Source organism: Dendronephthya gigantea, unplaced genomic scaffold, assembly GCF_004324835.1.
Source record: "Dendronephthya gigantea isolate DGI-Jeju-01 unplaced genomic scaffold, DenGig_1.0 000003F, whole genome shotgun sequence".
Lineage (NCBI taxonomy): Eukaryota > Metazoa > Cnidaria > Anthozoa > Malacalcyonacea > Nephtheidae > Dendronephthya > Dendronephthya gigantea.
This window is the reverse complement of record NW_021163013.1, coordinates 1,458,619-1,474,941: the sequence shown is the minus strand read 5'-3', so window position 1 is coordinate 1,474,941 and position 16,323 is coordinate 1,458,619. Positions and strand designations below refer to the sequence as shown.

General features: G+C 35.1%; 1 protein-coding gene across 1 annotated transcript; it reads right to left on the bottom strand.

Annotated features, from left to right (window-relative positions):
- Positions 1-310: 310 nt before the first annotated feature.
- Positions 311-7,161, bottom strand: LOC114542049. Its single transcript, XM_028561801.1, has 4 exons — positions 6,939-7,161; positions 2,963-3,121; positions 1,478-1,623; positions 311-1,070 (listed from the first exon to the last, which is right to left on the bottom strand). Exons 2-4 carry the CDS (start codon positions 3,100-3,102, stop codon positions 652-654), a joined length of 705 nt encoding a protein of 234 aa, XP_028417602.1. The 5' UTR covers positions 3,103-3,121; positions 6,939-7,161; the 3' UTR covers positions 311-651.
- Positions 7,162-16,323: the final 9,162 nt, after the last annotated feature.

Below are 16,323 nucleotides of genomic sequence, written 5' to 3'. Positions count from 1 at the left end.
GTGGCAAGACATTGAGAATTATCTGTAGGTTTTTAGCCAATCAAGATTGTATTAGTAATGCATAATAATCCAATTTATTCAAAACCGCAGAGGTAAATTACTAAGTGGACATTTATACGTTCACCCTATAAAGGGTTTGGTAATTCAACATTTTCACTTACAATTATCAGTGTTTTGTTTATCGCATGAATATATTTCTTCAATAACCTCACAATAATATAGATATAGGTATATAAATATAGAAATTATCAAAGTTACAAGTTAACCTAATTGATTATTCATCATGCAGGTAATTACAAATTGATGCACCTTGAAAATTTCGTTTAATAATACATAGTTTTTACTTATGTAATTTGAATGTTCATTGTTGCAATGCTTTTTGTTTATATTATATTTTTACGCATGTAACCTACCCTATGGCTATGCTAAAAAATAGTTGACTTTCCTCCTCGTTCAAGTTTTTTTTTCAATCCCTGGCAAGACAGGACGTTTCAGGATATGTCTTTCCGCATATCTTTTTGCAATGAAGCTAGCTTTGTAATTTAGGTTTCTTTCGCGGATGTTATAGATTGAAACCTCTTAAACATCCTCTTCGATCTTTGCTGTCGACATCAAAGTTGCATCTTTGTTCCTCCGTTCTTTCGTGGGTAGCTAAATGGCAGCTATGGTCGGCTTTGGTGATTCTGTACTTTGTTGCGAAGTAGCTTTTGTTGTTCCTGTTGTTATCGGTATCGACGTTGGCTTGGTGTCGTTTGTAGCTGTAGTTTTTGAAACAGTGGTATTCGACGATGCGTTGTTTGAAATTGAAACGGGAGGCTTCGATGAAGGTGTGGTGTTTGAAATGTTCGGTTTTGATGTTGTTTGTGTTGACTTGGTGTCATTTGGTGATGAAGTGGTGTTTGAAACAAGAGGTTTCGATGGCATTGAGAGGTTTCTCGTGTTTTCAGTTGTCGGCACAGGCGTTGGGCATTTAACGAGCTTCAAAGTATTTGTCGCGTTGTAAGCTTTATACAAAAAATGATTGTGTGCGACGTAGTTATATCCTTTTCTCCCGTCAGGCATACCAGGAACTAAAATGAAAAAACACGAACTGCTGTTAATTTAAGCCTGTAAATGCTAAGATACGATTAATTTTTGACTAACATAAGTGTGATCTCAAAGAGGGCCGACGAAAATTTGTAGGTAGATTCCTTGACATTGGCTATTTTTTTCAGTGTACTCTCTCTTTCGGAAATAAATAACTCATTTCAAAAGATTTCCTAAGATAAAAACTTAGGCCTATTAAGCTTGTTCGGAAACCAAAAAAAAGGCGTTTTGCTGGTGCTTAGACAGCCCGGCGGACTGAAATTAATGCAGCACTGACTCGCCATTGAAAACAGGATATATTATTATGTTACTGTTTTATCAACTTTATATAGCCAATCGATATCAAGTGTCTTTTCTTATGAACTTTAGTAAACCTCAAGTCTGAACTTACCATGAATAAGCTGCACCAAGCACAATTTCATATCGGCGTGGTATTCGGCATCCGTGACAAGGCAATGTGGCACACTTGCCAAACCAAATGTACTTCCACTTTCACATCCAAGTGGAATTGAATTTTCCGTTCTTCGAGTTCTGGAGCTATAAAAATAAGATATTAAATTTCATTTCAGAGACAATATAATAAATGATATTCAACTGCTTCAGTCAAACTTTTTTAAAAACGGGTGCGAATTTAGTAATTTGATTTAATACTTTCTTGAAAATTTAGCTTCAATTGCCAATAAAGAGTGAATTGGTACACATAACTGTTGGCCTCGGTACTATCTTTCTACGAGGATTTCATTTTTTGACTGCACAATTTGATATTGCAAAAATTTGCCGGCACGTCAATAATTTTTTATAATTCATGCGGGTAATGATCATGCTCTGAATTTAAAATAAGCGATGTGAGATATCAACGAATGATTACGATATTTGATATTGTTCGTACCAACAGTTAACTATTTTTTTCCTTTACTGGCCTGGTCGCAGCGTAGGCGTGTACAAATGTTATTTAAGTGCGTGTTATGTAAAATATTTACTATTGGATGTAGAGATATTGTTGATTTCATTATTATACTTGTATATGAAATTTAAAATTCACAAGAGAAGTTATATATCAACTTTACGGCACAGATTTCAGCAAATATTTCAGTTGAAATGTCAATAGAAACAAGTCTTTTCAGCAAACTTTAATAAAGAAAGCTATTATTTTTCTCAGCCGTGCAGTGAAACTCTCAAGCACTTACAAACGTGCGTAAATACTCTTGCATATATAAGAATTAAGGCATGCTCTCTGATAGTCATCTCTTTTATAATATTGAATTTTCTAGCACAAAGTAAAGAGAATACCGATTTTTTTGTTGAGATTCTCTCATGCTTCTCTTAAAACCGTTATAAGCATTAAAACGAATCCTTAATTTTGAAAAGTAAATAGAAAATCTCTAAGGCCAAAGTCAATCCCTTTGGGTAGTGCAAAACATAACCTATCAGTGTTGGGCACTGGCAAAGAATCTATTTCCTCGGCCCTTTGTGTGTTTCAATGACTTACAGGTAGCTGTTAGCCATTAATCGCTTGGTCTTCAGGGGAATCTTAAACACAGGCATGATGTTTAGACTAAAAGAGTCATAGTTGGGTATGGTACTTAATTCATGCTACATCTCTGTAACACGAGTATATACTTCACCTGTATGACCCTGTCAGGTACACAAAAACTATCTGTTATTCTTATAATAGTTAAATTTTCAGACCATTTGCCAAGACCATAAAAACCGAAAAACTCCTACTGATTTGTGCGAGACAGATGTGAGGCAAAATTAAATTGGCCTTCGCTTAAATGTTGAAGCAACTGCAGCAGCTGCATGAAAACGTTACCAAAACTGAATAAAACACTTTGTCCGCGATTTTATACAATAGCTCTTTTTTGTAAATATTTACCTTCGCTCTAGCTCATTGCTTTCGACTCTTTCCAAAACATTATTATCATCTCCTTTTTTCGTTGCGATTCTCAGTGGAATAGCGGATATTTGAAATACAACACACACGAATATGAAGATATTTGACCATACGTTTGCCATGATGCTTGAGTACGAGCGACTGTAAAAAGGACAATGAATATATTCAGGTTTGAGTAGGTGGTATAGCTAAAGAACTACTGAGATGAAAGACTATATTTAACAAAATCATTCTTACAATTCGGATAACATTAGTGATTATTGGATAGAGCATGCGTAGAGTGTTAAATATTTTAAAAATTCCCCGAGAATAGATGATATTTACGTCAATAGATTCTGCACATCGCCAAACAAAGGTCTTAATCATGAGCTTGGGAAGCATAACTCCCACATTTTTATCCATCTAAACAATTATTGACAGCTATAGCTACTATTTGCAGAGCTAAGTCTAGTGCGATGCTTTTTTTAGGGGGGGGGTTAATGTTGAATACTCATAAAACCAAATCTTTCTGTTTTGTCCGGCAGATCTTTTTTGAAAACGCGTATACGAGTACAAAAGAAATCCGTTGGACACAACGAAACATGAATATGCACCACCAACCAAATGATTGCCGTTTAGTTTCGACCCCGACTATCATTTAAAAGGCATAAAAAAATAAAAAAAATGAAGTTGTAAATTGACATTAAACAACTTTTAAAAAATCAACCATGTAAACTAAGGGATATAACTGCCCCATATATGGCACGATTTACGCTATAATCACAAAACACTGTCGTTAATATCATCATTATACTCCGGTGTGACTCTCCCCCCTCCTGCGTTCCGCCATGGTAACCGAGTACAACACATACACAGCAACTGGAAACAATGTGGACAATTGCGAACGCTATATGTTGTAAAATTTCCGGCAATGATTAAAACTTACAATGTCGTGCTTAGCAACCTGTAAAGCCACGCACCTGAATATCAGCATTCACGCACAGCGAAGAATATTGTTAGTATAATCTAAGTTTATAATTATAATAAAAATCCTTACAACGAGAAATAATTCGCTTTGCGGGTATATGATGTATAGGTTGGATAGGCAGTTGGCTCAAAAAATAGACGGCACTTAGGGATATTCTGAATTGATCGTGGTAACGAGACACAAAGGATATACACTATGAATTAAAGTCTTTATTCATATTCATTTCGCTGCAAAAAAACGAATACTGCGTCATTCTCAGTTAGGATAAAAAAATAAGATCTGACTGATAATAGCCCAATTAGTTAAACACTTCTGGAATTTTAAAAACTGCTCTTTCAGAAACTAAAAAAGAATGCTATGAACGACAGATAAACAGTGCATTATCTATCATGCAATATAAATTATACTGCAGTCTTATCTTTAAAGATTTAATAAATTGATTCAATAATTTTATAGCGTATATTTTCAATATACTTTCTCGAATGTCTAAATCTTTCTGTTTTTAATCATTTATCAAAATGAGTGACCATAAATAGCGATTAAATATGATGGCTCCCGTGAAGATTTAATTAAAAGAACAGTTATTCTATTCATGTTATAACGGTGCTATAATATTGCACCTTGCTATTCTGCATATAGGCTATACATAGACTTGCATGAAAATTGCACGTGTTTTACCTTTTTCATATATTGTTGCATTTCCTACATAATGATATGGTATAATTGATTGGTACGAAACGTTGATTCTTTTAAAATAACGATTCTTTAGACATTTTTTATTTTTGAAAACATTTTTTTAGGGGCGGGATTTTATTTTGATCTTTGAGCCAGGAGTCGGCCAGGAGTTAAAAATTTCTTCAGCCAGGATAAATATTTTAAGATTTGTAACACTTTGTAAATTTACAAACCAGTTGCCATGACACACTAACACAAGGAAATACTCCAATATAAAATTCTGATAAATGATGTCACGATCGGTATTCTCATCAACAACACAATGTTATTACAGTTGTGTTACTGTTAGATAGCTCACAAGAACGCCTTCTAACATTATTTTACGGAATATATTTAACAACTTCCTACAATATTTAAATGAACCTCTGGCCGTTTCACCCATCATATTATAAGAGCCTTCGTCAGGAGTAGAATCGTTCTCAGACGAAGGTCGTTATAATTATATAACTTATGTAGGTGGAAAAGTTGTAAGAGCTTCCTGTCTAGTTTTGGACAGTTTCAGAATCTATAAGTTTTGTTAGATGAAGTTAGACATGTACGCATAATCATTAGCTTCGCAATCAGGAAGAACAAGCCGGCCATTACCCCGCCCCCTCCCCCAAACATTGCACGAGCGGAACTCGACAGTACGAGAGCTTTCTTCCACTAAAAGTCTTGATTCAAGTATTAAAATCTATAGCTGCAAGCAAGTTAGCACGTCAATCGAAGCGTTTTATCGAGCTGAATGCTATATCTCTCTGGGAGGTTATATTCCTTGGCTCTCCCTGAAGGAAAGAAACCGGGTGGTTCCGATAGAGAGTACGTTATAAGGCTAAATTTGCATCGTAATGGCAATAAAATAGACGGTGAGTAAGGCGGGTATAAGTATTTCAACATCCGACAGTCGCGTAAAAACAAAGGCCTTCGCAGTTTCCTCGTAACTTAATAACACAGCGCGGTAATGTTTTAAAAAAGCCATGCACAATGAAGAACCATAATATTTGCATCTACATTGCATGAGAGGCCTATAACGTACATATAGCTAATGTACATAGCTAATCGGAGTATATGTCATAAATTTTATGTAACCGTAATCGTGACGAAAAAAGTCTGTCTAAAAGACTATCCGAGAAACGTGTCCAAAAGGTAGCTACAATAACAATTGTATAATATAGCCTGTAGTCTACACATGAATCACTAAGTAGATCAAAATGTTTATATTTTTGTAATAATTAAAGAAGTGTAAGAAAGCCAATATAACTCGGGAATCGAAGCTTGTTGTCATGAACATTCATATATATTCAATGTTTAGGGCGGTGATACTATAGGGGTAGCTATAAATACGGAATATTGAATGCATAGACTGACGAAATGTATATTGTGCACCTAATTAATCATTTGTAGATTCGTCAATTTGTAAATTTTTCAGTTAAAAAAATAATTATTTCGTTGCAGTGATATCATGCAAGAGCCTGTCGGGTGATTCAGAAATCGCGACATGCCTCTTCCAGTATACGCTTTCTGGCAAACGTAAGTACAATTAACAATTGTACTTGCATTAAAGCTTATTATAAGTATAAACACGTGTTATTAGATAATGAAGAGCGATCATGCATTTTGGGTAAAAGAAGCCGTTCCAGTAGTCACGTTCCAAAGAAACGAGGAATTTTGTTATTTACTCTAGTCTTCACTCCGGATTTTGCTGTTCTATTGCCAAATAACAGAAGCCGTGAAAAATCGTATCATTGTTTTTTAAATCAACCATTAAACTCTGATATGGTTTGACGTTCGTTCATGAGATATGGTTCAATGAACATTCAAGGTGGATTACGACAACTTTTTTACCTAAATGGTTTGCGACTAAACCACATACGAAATAACGCCCGCTTAATTATATGGGTTCACGCGTTACTAATTATATATACGCGAACAAAATTTGGTATGAGACTCGTTTAGGCATCGTATCTCGTTGTAGGCAAATAACGGTGTTCAGCGTGTTCTTAGAATAAACATAATTTGGTATTGGCAATAATTTTTAGTTCAAAGCATCGAAGCGAACCTAGAAACGATCTTTACCCAACTACCATAGAAATTGTATTCGAGTTTAAAATAGCGTTTGTATTGGATCGAGGGTAATCAAAGCCGAAATACATCTCTCAAGAGATCAGTTGGTAAAATATTGTTACATAATCACATGTTAAACTGACAATTAAAGGCTAACCTATCATCTCTACATTATAGTGCAAGTTTGAAGTATTATTTGTAAAGGTGACTTACTTGAATGATTCCTTCTGCGACGAGAATACACAAATTTTCCAAGTGGCCAAGTTGATGGCGAAGGCTAGAGTATCTAAAGTCTTTGTTATTTGAGTAGACTCTAGCAGTTCCTTTTAAACTCCATGTATCCCAACGCCCACGTCTCATTAAAATTCGAGAATGGCGTGAGACCCTTGTATTCTGAAGAGGAAGCACTCGAGACTCATTAAATTTGGTCACTCCTTTTGGAATTTGTGTCATGCCAGCATGTTTCAAATTAGCAATACAACTCTGCCGCATCATTCTTTCTCATCAAAATGCTGCGCGTGTAGCGAAAAACAGTCTAATACCGCAGTGCAGCAAAATATCTCGAGGCCATATCAGTGACAAGACAGTCCAGCGAGGGCGTCAATATGTATTAAGTGCATGATGAAGAGATGAAATTCCATTGCCTAATTTCTAACTAAAAATCTGGCAACGCCACCGTACTCAATTATACCCTCTTAATTCTATATAAATTTCTGAAATTCAAAAGATTATAATTAATATCAGCTGGAATAATTTTTGGATGATCTGAACCAGACACGATGTTTTGTGCAACGCTTAAAACTGATGAAAATTATTTGCAAGTTTAATAGATTAGGATTTTTTCCCACAAGAAACGCCCATTATTTTGTGCGAGTTTTTAGGGAATTTTTGGAATATGTTCACAGAACATATTTTATGACATTAGAAGCAATATTTATAATGCGAACGTAATAATTCGTCTCGTAGCTTCGTATAACGTATGACTTTAACCAGAATTACGTGGCTACTTCAAATTGCGTCATCCTGTCAGAACTCTCTACTAAAGTAAAAGTTAAGTACATAAACCATCGCGAATATATATTATTTGGGGATGTTTTGTGATCCAATTGATAAAAAAGTATATAGCTACAGCAATGCAGCGGCCCATTGAAATCATATTTAGAGCATTTTCATAATATGATTACTTGACGAAATATGCCGGCCTTTTAGAGGAATACGCAGCCAGGCCTAGTTAGGGCTATATCAATTTCATTTCTGAATGCGTTGACCAAATACGAACTTGGGAGATGTCAGCTAATAGAATCATATGTGGTTATATGAAGCTTAAAAACGGATGTCAAAATAGAACTTTTTCGGCGTGGGAATCGTACTATGGATAGGAAATAAAAAACCACAATAGTTGGCAAAGTGACGGCCGTTAACTCATGCTGGTTTACGGTGATTTCATTATCATTATTACACAACAATATGCGTAGAAAAATAGAAAGTATTTTCACTGAAATCTTATATACTTTTTTGGAACATAATTAGTATTCATATAGACCCTTTTTTACTCACATCGAGTGATATAAAATTGAAGGCACTGGAAGTTTTATTGACGAATATTCCAGACTCGATCCCGTAAATCCCGTATTATTCAATTTTATCGAAAAAATGTTAAATTGATCATTATTGCTTCCCTTAAAGGAAGTCGTACTTAGCCGCACGAGCATAGACTGCTCGTTAAGACGCGTTGGCACGTTGAGTTTTGTTGCAAGATGCTTCTTCGAAGATTACAAATAGTGATGTACACTTAAAAATCGTTTCTATGGGCAGGCACATCAGTCAGTACAATGGCATGCTTTGTTTCACGCTTTGACATTCAGTGATGTTGGCCACAAACAAGCCTTAAATGACTTAATAAACAGCTGATTATTTTTGCATGACGATAATAACAATATAAGCACATGCTTGTGAGTATATTGCGACGTAAATTTCATAAAGCAAATAAATGCAATTTTTAAAACCAAGTTTATTTATTTCACAGAATCGAAAATTAACGCTCTCGAAATAGTCAAATTATCTTTACGCTCGGGATCACGCAAAAAAGGCAACTGAAGTGTTTCAAAACTAAAACTGTATTTTATCACAAGAAATAGAATATCAAGTGAGAGAGGTATATTAGGAAATCTAAAAAAAAGAAAGTTTAACTCAAAATATTCGAAGTTTTTGAATTATGCTGATTCTTTGGAATTAATATCTCAATCTTTACTGGTTTTTGAGTTATGATATATAAGATTACCCATAATATAAATTAACATGCTCACCAGATATCAAGGCGTGGGTGGACTAAGGAATTGCAGGCAGGCTTAATGTGGATTGCTTGCTTGATTCTAGTCCCACAACACATGAAGATATTATTACCATGAAAGTAAAGTTTTCAGTGATGACAATCCTTTTTAATTTAATTCTTATATGGTATAATAAATCCGGCTTTTTTCTCTTTTAAGTACTAACTATAAAACCTTGATTTAAATTGCTACTATCCACAATGAGTTGCATTTCCTCGCAATATAATAGTCGATCAACTTTTTAATCGCATCTGACTTCCTTAATTACCCTGAAAGTACACATAACGGCACTCTAATTGCATGTTTATAATTATGTTAATATATAAGATGGCATGCAATGAATATCAAATTGCAAATATCACTAAGGACTGACAGGAATTCTGTCAAGAAACGTGTTTGAAGACGGCACAAAAATTAAAATACTCATATTAATAAAAACGGCAGATAAAATTAATGAACTGATGTGGTAATATAAAGCAAGTGCAGCTGTTTTTCTTACCAAGGTAATTTTAATTTTCTCAAAACATATAGCAACTAGAAATGGCCACTAATGCTCCACATGCATGTAAATAAAAATTTTCGGTCAAAATCATAAGCATTTTTCTCTGTACGGAGTATTCCGATTTTCCTTCCCTAGAAATTTCTTTTCAATTATCTTATGCTATTTAGAAATACTGTTAAAGTTTAAATATCCATAACTGAAAGCAATTTTATTTCCATACTATGCATGAATATAGTATGCAAACAGTTCCATTTTATGGATTTTGAAAAAATGTTTCAAACTTGTTGCTATGTTACATCATTGAATAGCTTAATGCTGCTTCTTTCCCCTCTAATTTAAGACCATTAAACTTGATATGTAAGTTGCCGGCAATAAAGCCTTTGAATTTCTTTTCCGCTTTCTTGTTGAGACACTCGGTATATATTGAATCTATCAACAAATCAAAACATTTTCTGTATCTAAGCCAGCTTTCTAATACATTGGGAAATGGCAGAGTTTAAAGCATATTAAATGAATTCAAACATTAAAAATCAGAATAAAAAACATAAAGAATTTACTCGTGATTTTTCTCAATGTGAAATTATAACATTCCCAAACCGCAATATTAACGACGATCAAGTTAAATCAATATTCTCGACAGCACTAACGACTTATGAGATTCCGGGGGATATTTGGGATATTTGTACTTTTATTTGGCAATCGTCCTTGAGTTTCAAATCTTGCGCTCGCGAGCCAATGTGGCTAGGACATTAGCCAAAGCAAATAATGTCCTTTTACTGTTGCTGGCGCATGTTTTGTTCATGGTCGCGACGTGTGGATCTCAATTCTCAACAATGTGCGACGAATGGCAGGAGCGGAAACAATGCAGTATTGAGGATTTTGGAATCATTATGGATGGATAATGTAGTGCTTCTCGGCAAACTTCAAAGCATCTGATATAATGAGCTGGAATTTAATATTCAGACAAATACACCGTGAAAAAATCGTTTGAAATTCTGCCAATTAATTTCGACACAGTGAAAAGATGCCATTGGATAATTGTTTCATACTTTTAGGCTTAAAGAAGCGAAGACGGTAAGTTTACCTCGTAAACATCAAAAGAATCAGAAGATATGTTAAAGACTGAATGAAATTTTATGATCAACAGCGCGTACCTGCAACATGCCAAAGTTCTACCACCAATATAAAAATCACACGTTTAGGATTAAATTTTTTAATAATTATATCCCCTTTTTTCCGTTTACCTGAGGGAAATATTTTAACGGAAACGGAAAGAAGAATTGATTGTGGTTAGAAATGGCCCGACCTATTTTGGTCACGAAATTAAGAGTTGCTCGAATCTTCGAAGAAATATCATACTTCCGGCGTTAAAAATATCATGGAGTCATACGAAATACAAACGTTTGGCAAAAAAGGTTCATGAGATATCTTAACTTCACAGCGCCTTATTTAGGTTTATCTATGTGAATCCAACTAGCTACTGACGATCGTTTAAACAATTGCTTCCAGTAGCCAGCCTGACGATTTGTCCCGCTATGCTAATATTTTATAGTGTTCAATGACTGCAAAACAATAGATTTCTAAAGACATGAATAATTATAATAACTCGAAATATATTTTAACTCGAGAAATTATAATAACTCGGGACAAAATCGTTAGGATGGCTACGCCACTGATTGTTTTGGTGAACAACAGAAACATTCTTATCTCAGCAAACCTTTTACTAACGGATTACCTCGATTATACTTATATGGAGGTTATAAACACGATGCATGCAGTTTCCATTTAATTTTTACAGAACTGTATACATTTTTGCAAAAAAAATGTGATACAACAGAATACAGGGTGTATAAAAAAAGGTAACCCAACTTCAACACAATATTGTACGTGAACGGCATATAGTTTATAAATGAATTTTTCACTCATTTGCTGTATAAGATTAGGCTTTTAACTATATTTCACCTAATTCCGGTTTTCTAAGGGTATTTTGTCATTGTTGGTCACTTTATATTAATATTTCCACTCTCATCATGAAAAGGCATTATTGGGTTAGAACATTCCCTTTTCATTTCATGATAATTTATTCCATGCAAAATTTCCGTTCGTATCATTAATTCTTCAGCGTTAATTCTTCTGAAATTCCTCTCTCCAGAAGAAACACATGGGGAAAACCGTGCATGCCCATAAAGCTGCTATTATTTTATGGTTAAAACAGAGCTTGAATATAACAAAACGCACAGTTTGCCAATACTGTTTTCAACTTCTGAAGATGGACATTTTTTGTATCGTATATCACTGATTCTTTCGACAGATTCGCGTTGAAAAATCAATGCATGCTCTTTGTCACATGACCGAAATAATAATTCATGCAGTAATGACCATTATTAATATTCATGACCTCGCTGGCTTGCCGTAATTATTAACTGTCATTTGATTATTTAGAAAACTTCACTGTTTTTATCGTACTCAAGTTTAGAAAAACATGAACTAAAGAACACGAACAAAGACTCTCGGCACGTTTCCCAGGCATATCGCTATTAAGTTTGAAATAGCACAAATAAAATATCGCATCACAAGCCAAACCACAGCTGGCATGAACCAATACCAGTCGCTCAACAAAGTTCTTTGTTTTTCATTTTTTTTTGGTCTTCATTTTAAATTTTATCATCAATAGTTACGCGGATTTTAGAAAAATGGATGGATGTTGCCATTAGAGGATAGTGTCGCTGTATTTTTAGAAATTTCGCAAAACTCTAAGTTACGGATTAATATATTCAGACTGAAGCCTTGGCGATCTCGATTCTCTTGGCAGACGGACGCTTCGTCATACTTTGTCCCTCCTCCTTATATTCAATTTTCAAAACAGGAAATGTAAGTACACATTTCTCATGATCATCAGACACCTTATCAAATTGACTGACATCGTTTTTAAGGGAACGATAAAGATTTTTTAGCATCGACGTATCTATAGGTATAAAATTAACACTACTAAATTAGTTGTTAAATTTCACAGTGAACTTTATTTCTGTTAATATTCAGTAGCGTAGCCAGTCTGTCCCTCTATGATAACATTTAACTCGACTGAAATTTACATAGAGAGACAAACTCCTCAGGCCTGCTACGCCACTGTTAATACTCTGTATAAAGACCATGCAATCTCTGATAGAGATTAACTGGCATGTAGTGTGTAATTAGACAAATTCATCTATTCCCCTTAATTTGGAGCCGAATGAATCGAAATTAATGCAATGCACTTAAATATTTTTAAAACTATCAAACTATCAAAGTATCCTGAGGTTAACGAAGTCACACCGAGGTTAATTCAGCGGGTTAAAATAATAGACTCATATGCATCATAAACTTAATAGTTTAAATATCAATAGTTTATACTAGTATATTGGAATGGCTGTTCTCTTTGCCAAAAGGTACTTTTTATATCTTGACGACTGGAAATCTGCACACTCGGAAATAATATAAATACTGAGATTCCGGCGCACATGGATTTTTATTTTTTGAACTTTTTTGTTGTTAAGAATCAAAGAATTGGAAAAGGAGAGCTGAAGCTGCTCTTGAAAAATGAGGGTATTAAACTTGATAATTTATTATAAGATGTAAAACAAAGACATAATAACTGAATACATGCAGGATGTATTTCCCTATTTGGACAATTGGGAGATCAAGGCCGTGTTTGAATCAGGCCATCCAAACACGGAAGTTAATTCGGTTTTTAAATCAAACGTGCAACGCTACTTTGTTCTTGTTATTTTATAAAACAATTACTTAATGGTTTCCCGTGCCAGGATAGCCAGATCTAAACACTTGGGAATGTTGCATGAGTTAAGGAAAGTTCGCAAAATTATTTTGGTTAAAACTTCAAAATTACATTGCATAACCAATACGACGATTTTTTTAATGTGAGATCATAAAGGTTTCCCAAACCACAATATTGACGACGATCAAATTAATCAATATTCAATATTCTATCGACAGCACTTACGACTTTTCAAGATCACGTGAAAAATGTGGCATATTTGTAATTATTTTATCTGGCAATAGTTCGAGAATCGCACGCGACAACTGAATCGTATGAATTAATAAGGGCATCTGAATTAATAAGGCATCTTTCTGCATCCGTTTCATAATTGATAAGGGCATCTGCCAAAATAAAGCTTTTTAATAAAAACTTAATGTTTTTGAATAAGATAATTTTTTCAGCCCCATGTTTGTACATATTCATGGCTCGCTAAGCTCAATAGTGCGAGGGATTGACAGGAGCAGCTCGAATGCAGTATTTACTAAGGGCGGTTTTTCACAAGACGGAATTTTTTGCCTGAGGGAAATTTTTCGTCTGATATTCTTTCCAATTGTGGGAATTCGACCGTGGCGGATTCCTTTCACTAGTCACAATTGAAAATAAAATCGAGCGAAAAATTTCGTTTGATCGAAAAATTTCGCCTAGCGGAAAACCGCCTTAAGGAAATGGTTCGATTATTATCATCCCTGATTTTCAACTGATCTATATAGACCCTCATTACAGGGACATCATACAATTCTGGCAATGAGACGTGTATTTTATCCATTTCGACGTTTTCAAAGTGGTCTTTCACTCTGAATGAAAAAAGAATGCTCTGAATGAAAAAAGACTTTTATTTAATTATTAAAATTTTTGCCTTGGAGCTGAACGTTTTCCATCAAACGTCTGCAGGCAATAAATATATAACTTCTACGACCTTTCTATTTAATAGACCCGAAAGGCTAATTTCCACTCCAGAAAACGAGCAGCGGATCGGATTTTTTTCCGAGCCTGGTCCGATCCATGAAGTGATTTCGGATCGGATAAAAAAAAAGTTGAAAATATTTGAACTTTTTTTTATCCGGTCTCGGACGCTTTCGGATCAATATAAGGCAAAAATTTCAGCAAACGGCGCACGCGCGGATTATCTTTCGTTCCGATCTGATCCGCTGCTCGTTTTCCGAAGTGGAAATTAGCCTTAACCCTACCTCTGGAAATTGCCACGTAGGTTTGATTCGAAATAAATTCCGGAGAACAGTGAACAACTATGCATTTCATTGTAAGTCCTGTGCCATGTGAGTGGTGATCGCGTAATAAAGTGTTAACGGAAACTGGGTGCGACTGGCCTTTACGCTCCCTGCTGCACCATACTTGTACCAAACTCTGCGTTGTATTGTAACCAAGTCAGCTTTTGGGAAATTTGCCATCAAACCTTCATTTTCCTGAACACCAACAAATTTCCCGCATGTTGCATTTCGCAAGTGGTGACTTATATTGTATAGCAGCAAGACTCTACATCCTGGTTTTAAAGAAAGAATTGCACTTATCGTCCTGTTGAGTGATTTTGCACAACCGGTATCTAAACTTTTAAAGGTTAACTTCGGGCCAGATTTGGGTCAGCTCGAACCTATGCGGGAAAGCTTCTTCAATCAACTTCGATTCATACACCGGATCTCCATTATCCATCACACTCTGATTTGGCTTCAGTTGCCAGATATCTCCTGCTATAATCATAACCTGAAGGCTGCCAAATGGAAATGAATTGCCTGATAGTCATAATGTAGCAAATTAACCAAGTTAAATAGACGTCGGTTTGACATAGAGATTTCGTCCCAAATTAACACGTCAATGTCCCTAACCCCCCAATGTCCCAATGGCAACGCTTTATTAACTCGGTTTGTAGCAACTCCAATGTTTGTAAGCTGTAGTGAGAATGGACCGTTTTTGCCAACCCGTTGTATCCGTCGCACGCTATTCCACTAGCACTGACATCTTACTCCTTTTTATGCGTTTTAGATCTAATCTTGTGTACCCCAGTTGATTTTCCAACACCACCTTGGCCAAATATCCAAACATTATGTTTACTTGTTGCAAAATTCAAAACATTTAATTACTCAGATGTTAACTTTGCATATGCCATGGTGTAGACTATTGACCCATTTTTTACCTTAAAATGAAAAAAACAATACTTCACTTGTTTGTTTTCCAATTAAAATGGCGATTCAATTTATATACATGCACAAAGGGTAATGGCATTACTGTTTATCACTATTGCGATCACACGGACTCATATGAATATTGTTGTAATAGCTAATTATCAAAACCTACTGATCGCCTCTAGGGTGATGTAGTTTAGTTATTAATAATAGCGCATGCGCAATAAAAGTATTCAGAAGGAAGCACGTTGTCGTTTTCGGTTGGAAGTTTTTCAGAAAGAAATCTGTCCTCCTGAAATTTTGATGTTCGTATAGTAATGTAAGCCTAGTAACCCCCATAAAAGAAATATTTTACTGAAACAAAAATTGAAAAAGTTTGTTGTCGAAAGTGTTTGTTGGACTCTCGTCTTGTCTTGTTTGATATGCTCACTCTGCATACACTAGCACACATTGATCATGGTAAACCTACACTAAAACGGGTTTACAGACAACGATCACATGAATCATGAAAGCATGCCATGAAAGCCTTATATGCTATGAAAGCCTTGTAAGCCATTTTATGCCATTTTTCAATCAAACCGCACCTTCCTTTCAAGGGTAAAAACAGCCAGAGTGAGTGGCGTAGCCAGCATCGATAATTGGGGGGGTCCATATTCATGTATTCATGTAAACAGACTGTAAAGACAATTGATTTGAAAAGAAATTAATTCTGCGTATCACGAATATATGAATATGGACCCCCCCCAATTATCGTTCTGGCTGCGCCGCTGCCAGACCGATCTTATTGAATTTCAGTACAAACAGATTCCTAGAGTAC

Bases quoted from the DNA above. Each gene is read 5' to 3' on its own strand.
- LOC114542049 (XM_028561801.1), bottom strand. From the start codon at position 3,102: ATGGCAAACGTATGGTCAAATATCTTCATATTCGTGTGTGTTGTATTT. The intron at 1,624-2,962 runs GTAAATATTTAC...TTATTTTTATAG, and splicing joins AGCAATGAGCTAGAGCGAAG to CTCCAGAACTCGAAGAACGG. The intron at 1,071-1,477 runs GTAAGTTCAGAC...TTTTCATTTTAG, and splicing joins CTTGGTGCAGCTTATTCATG to TTCCTGGTATGCCTGACGGG.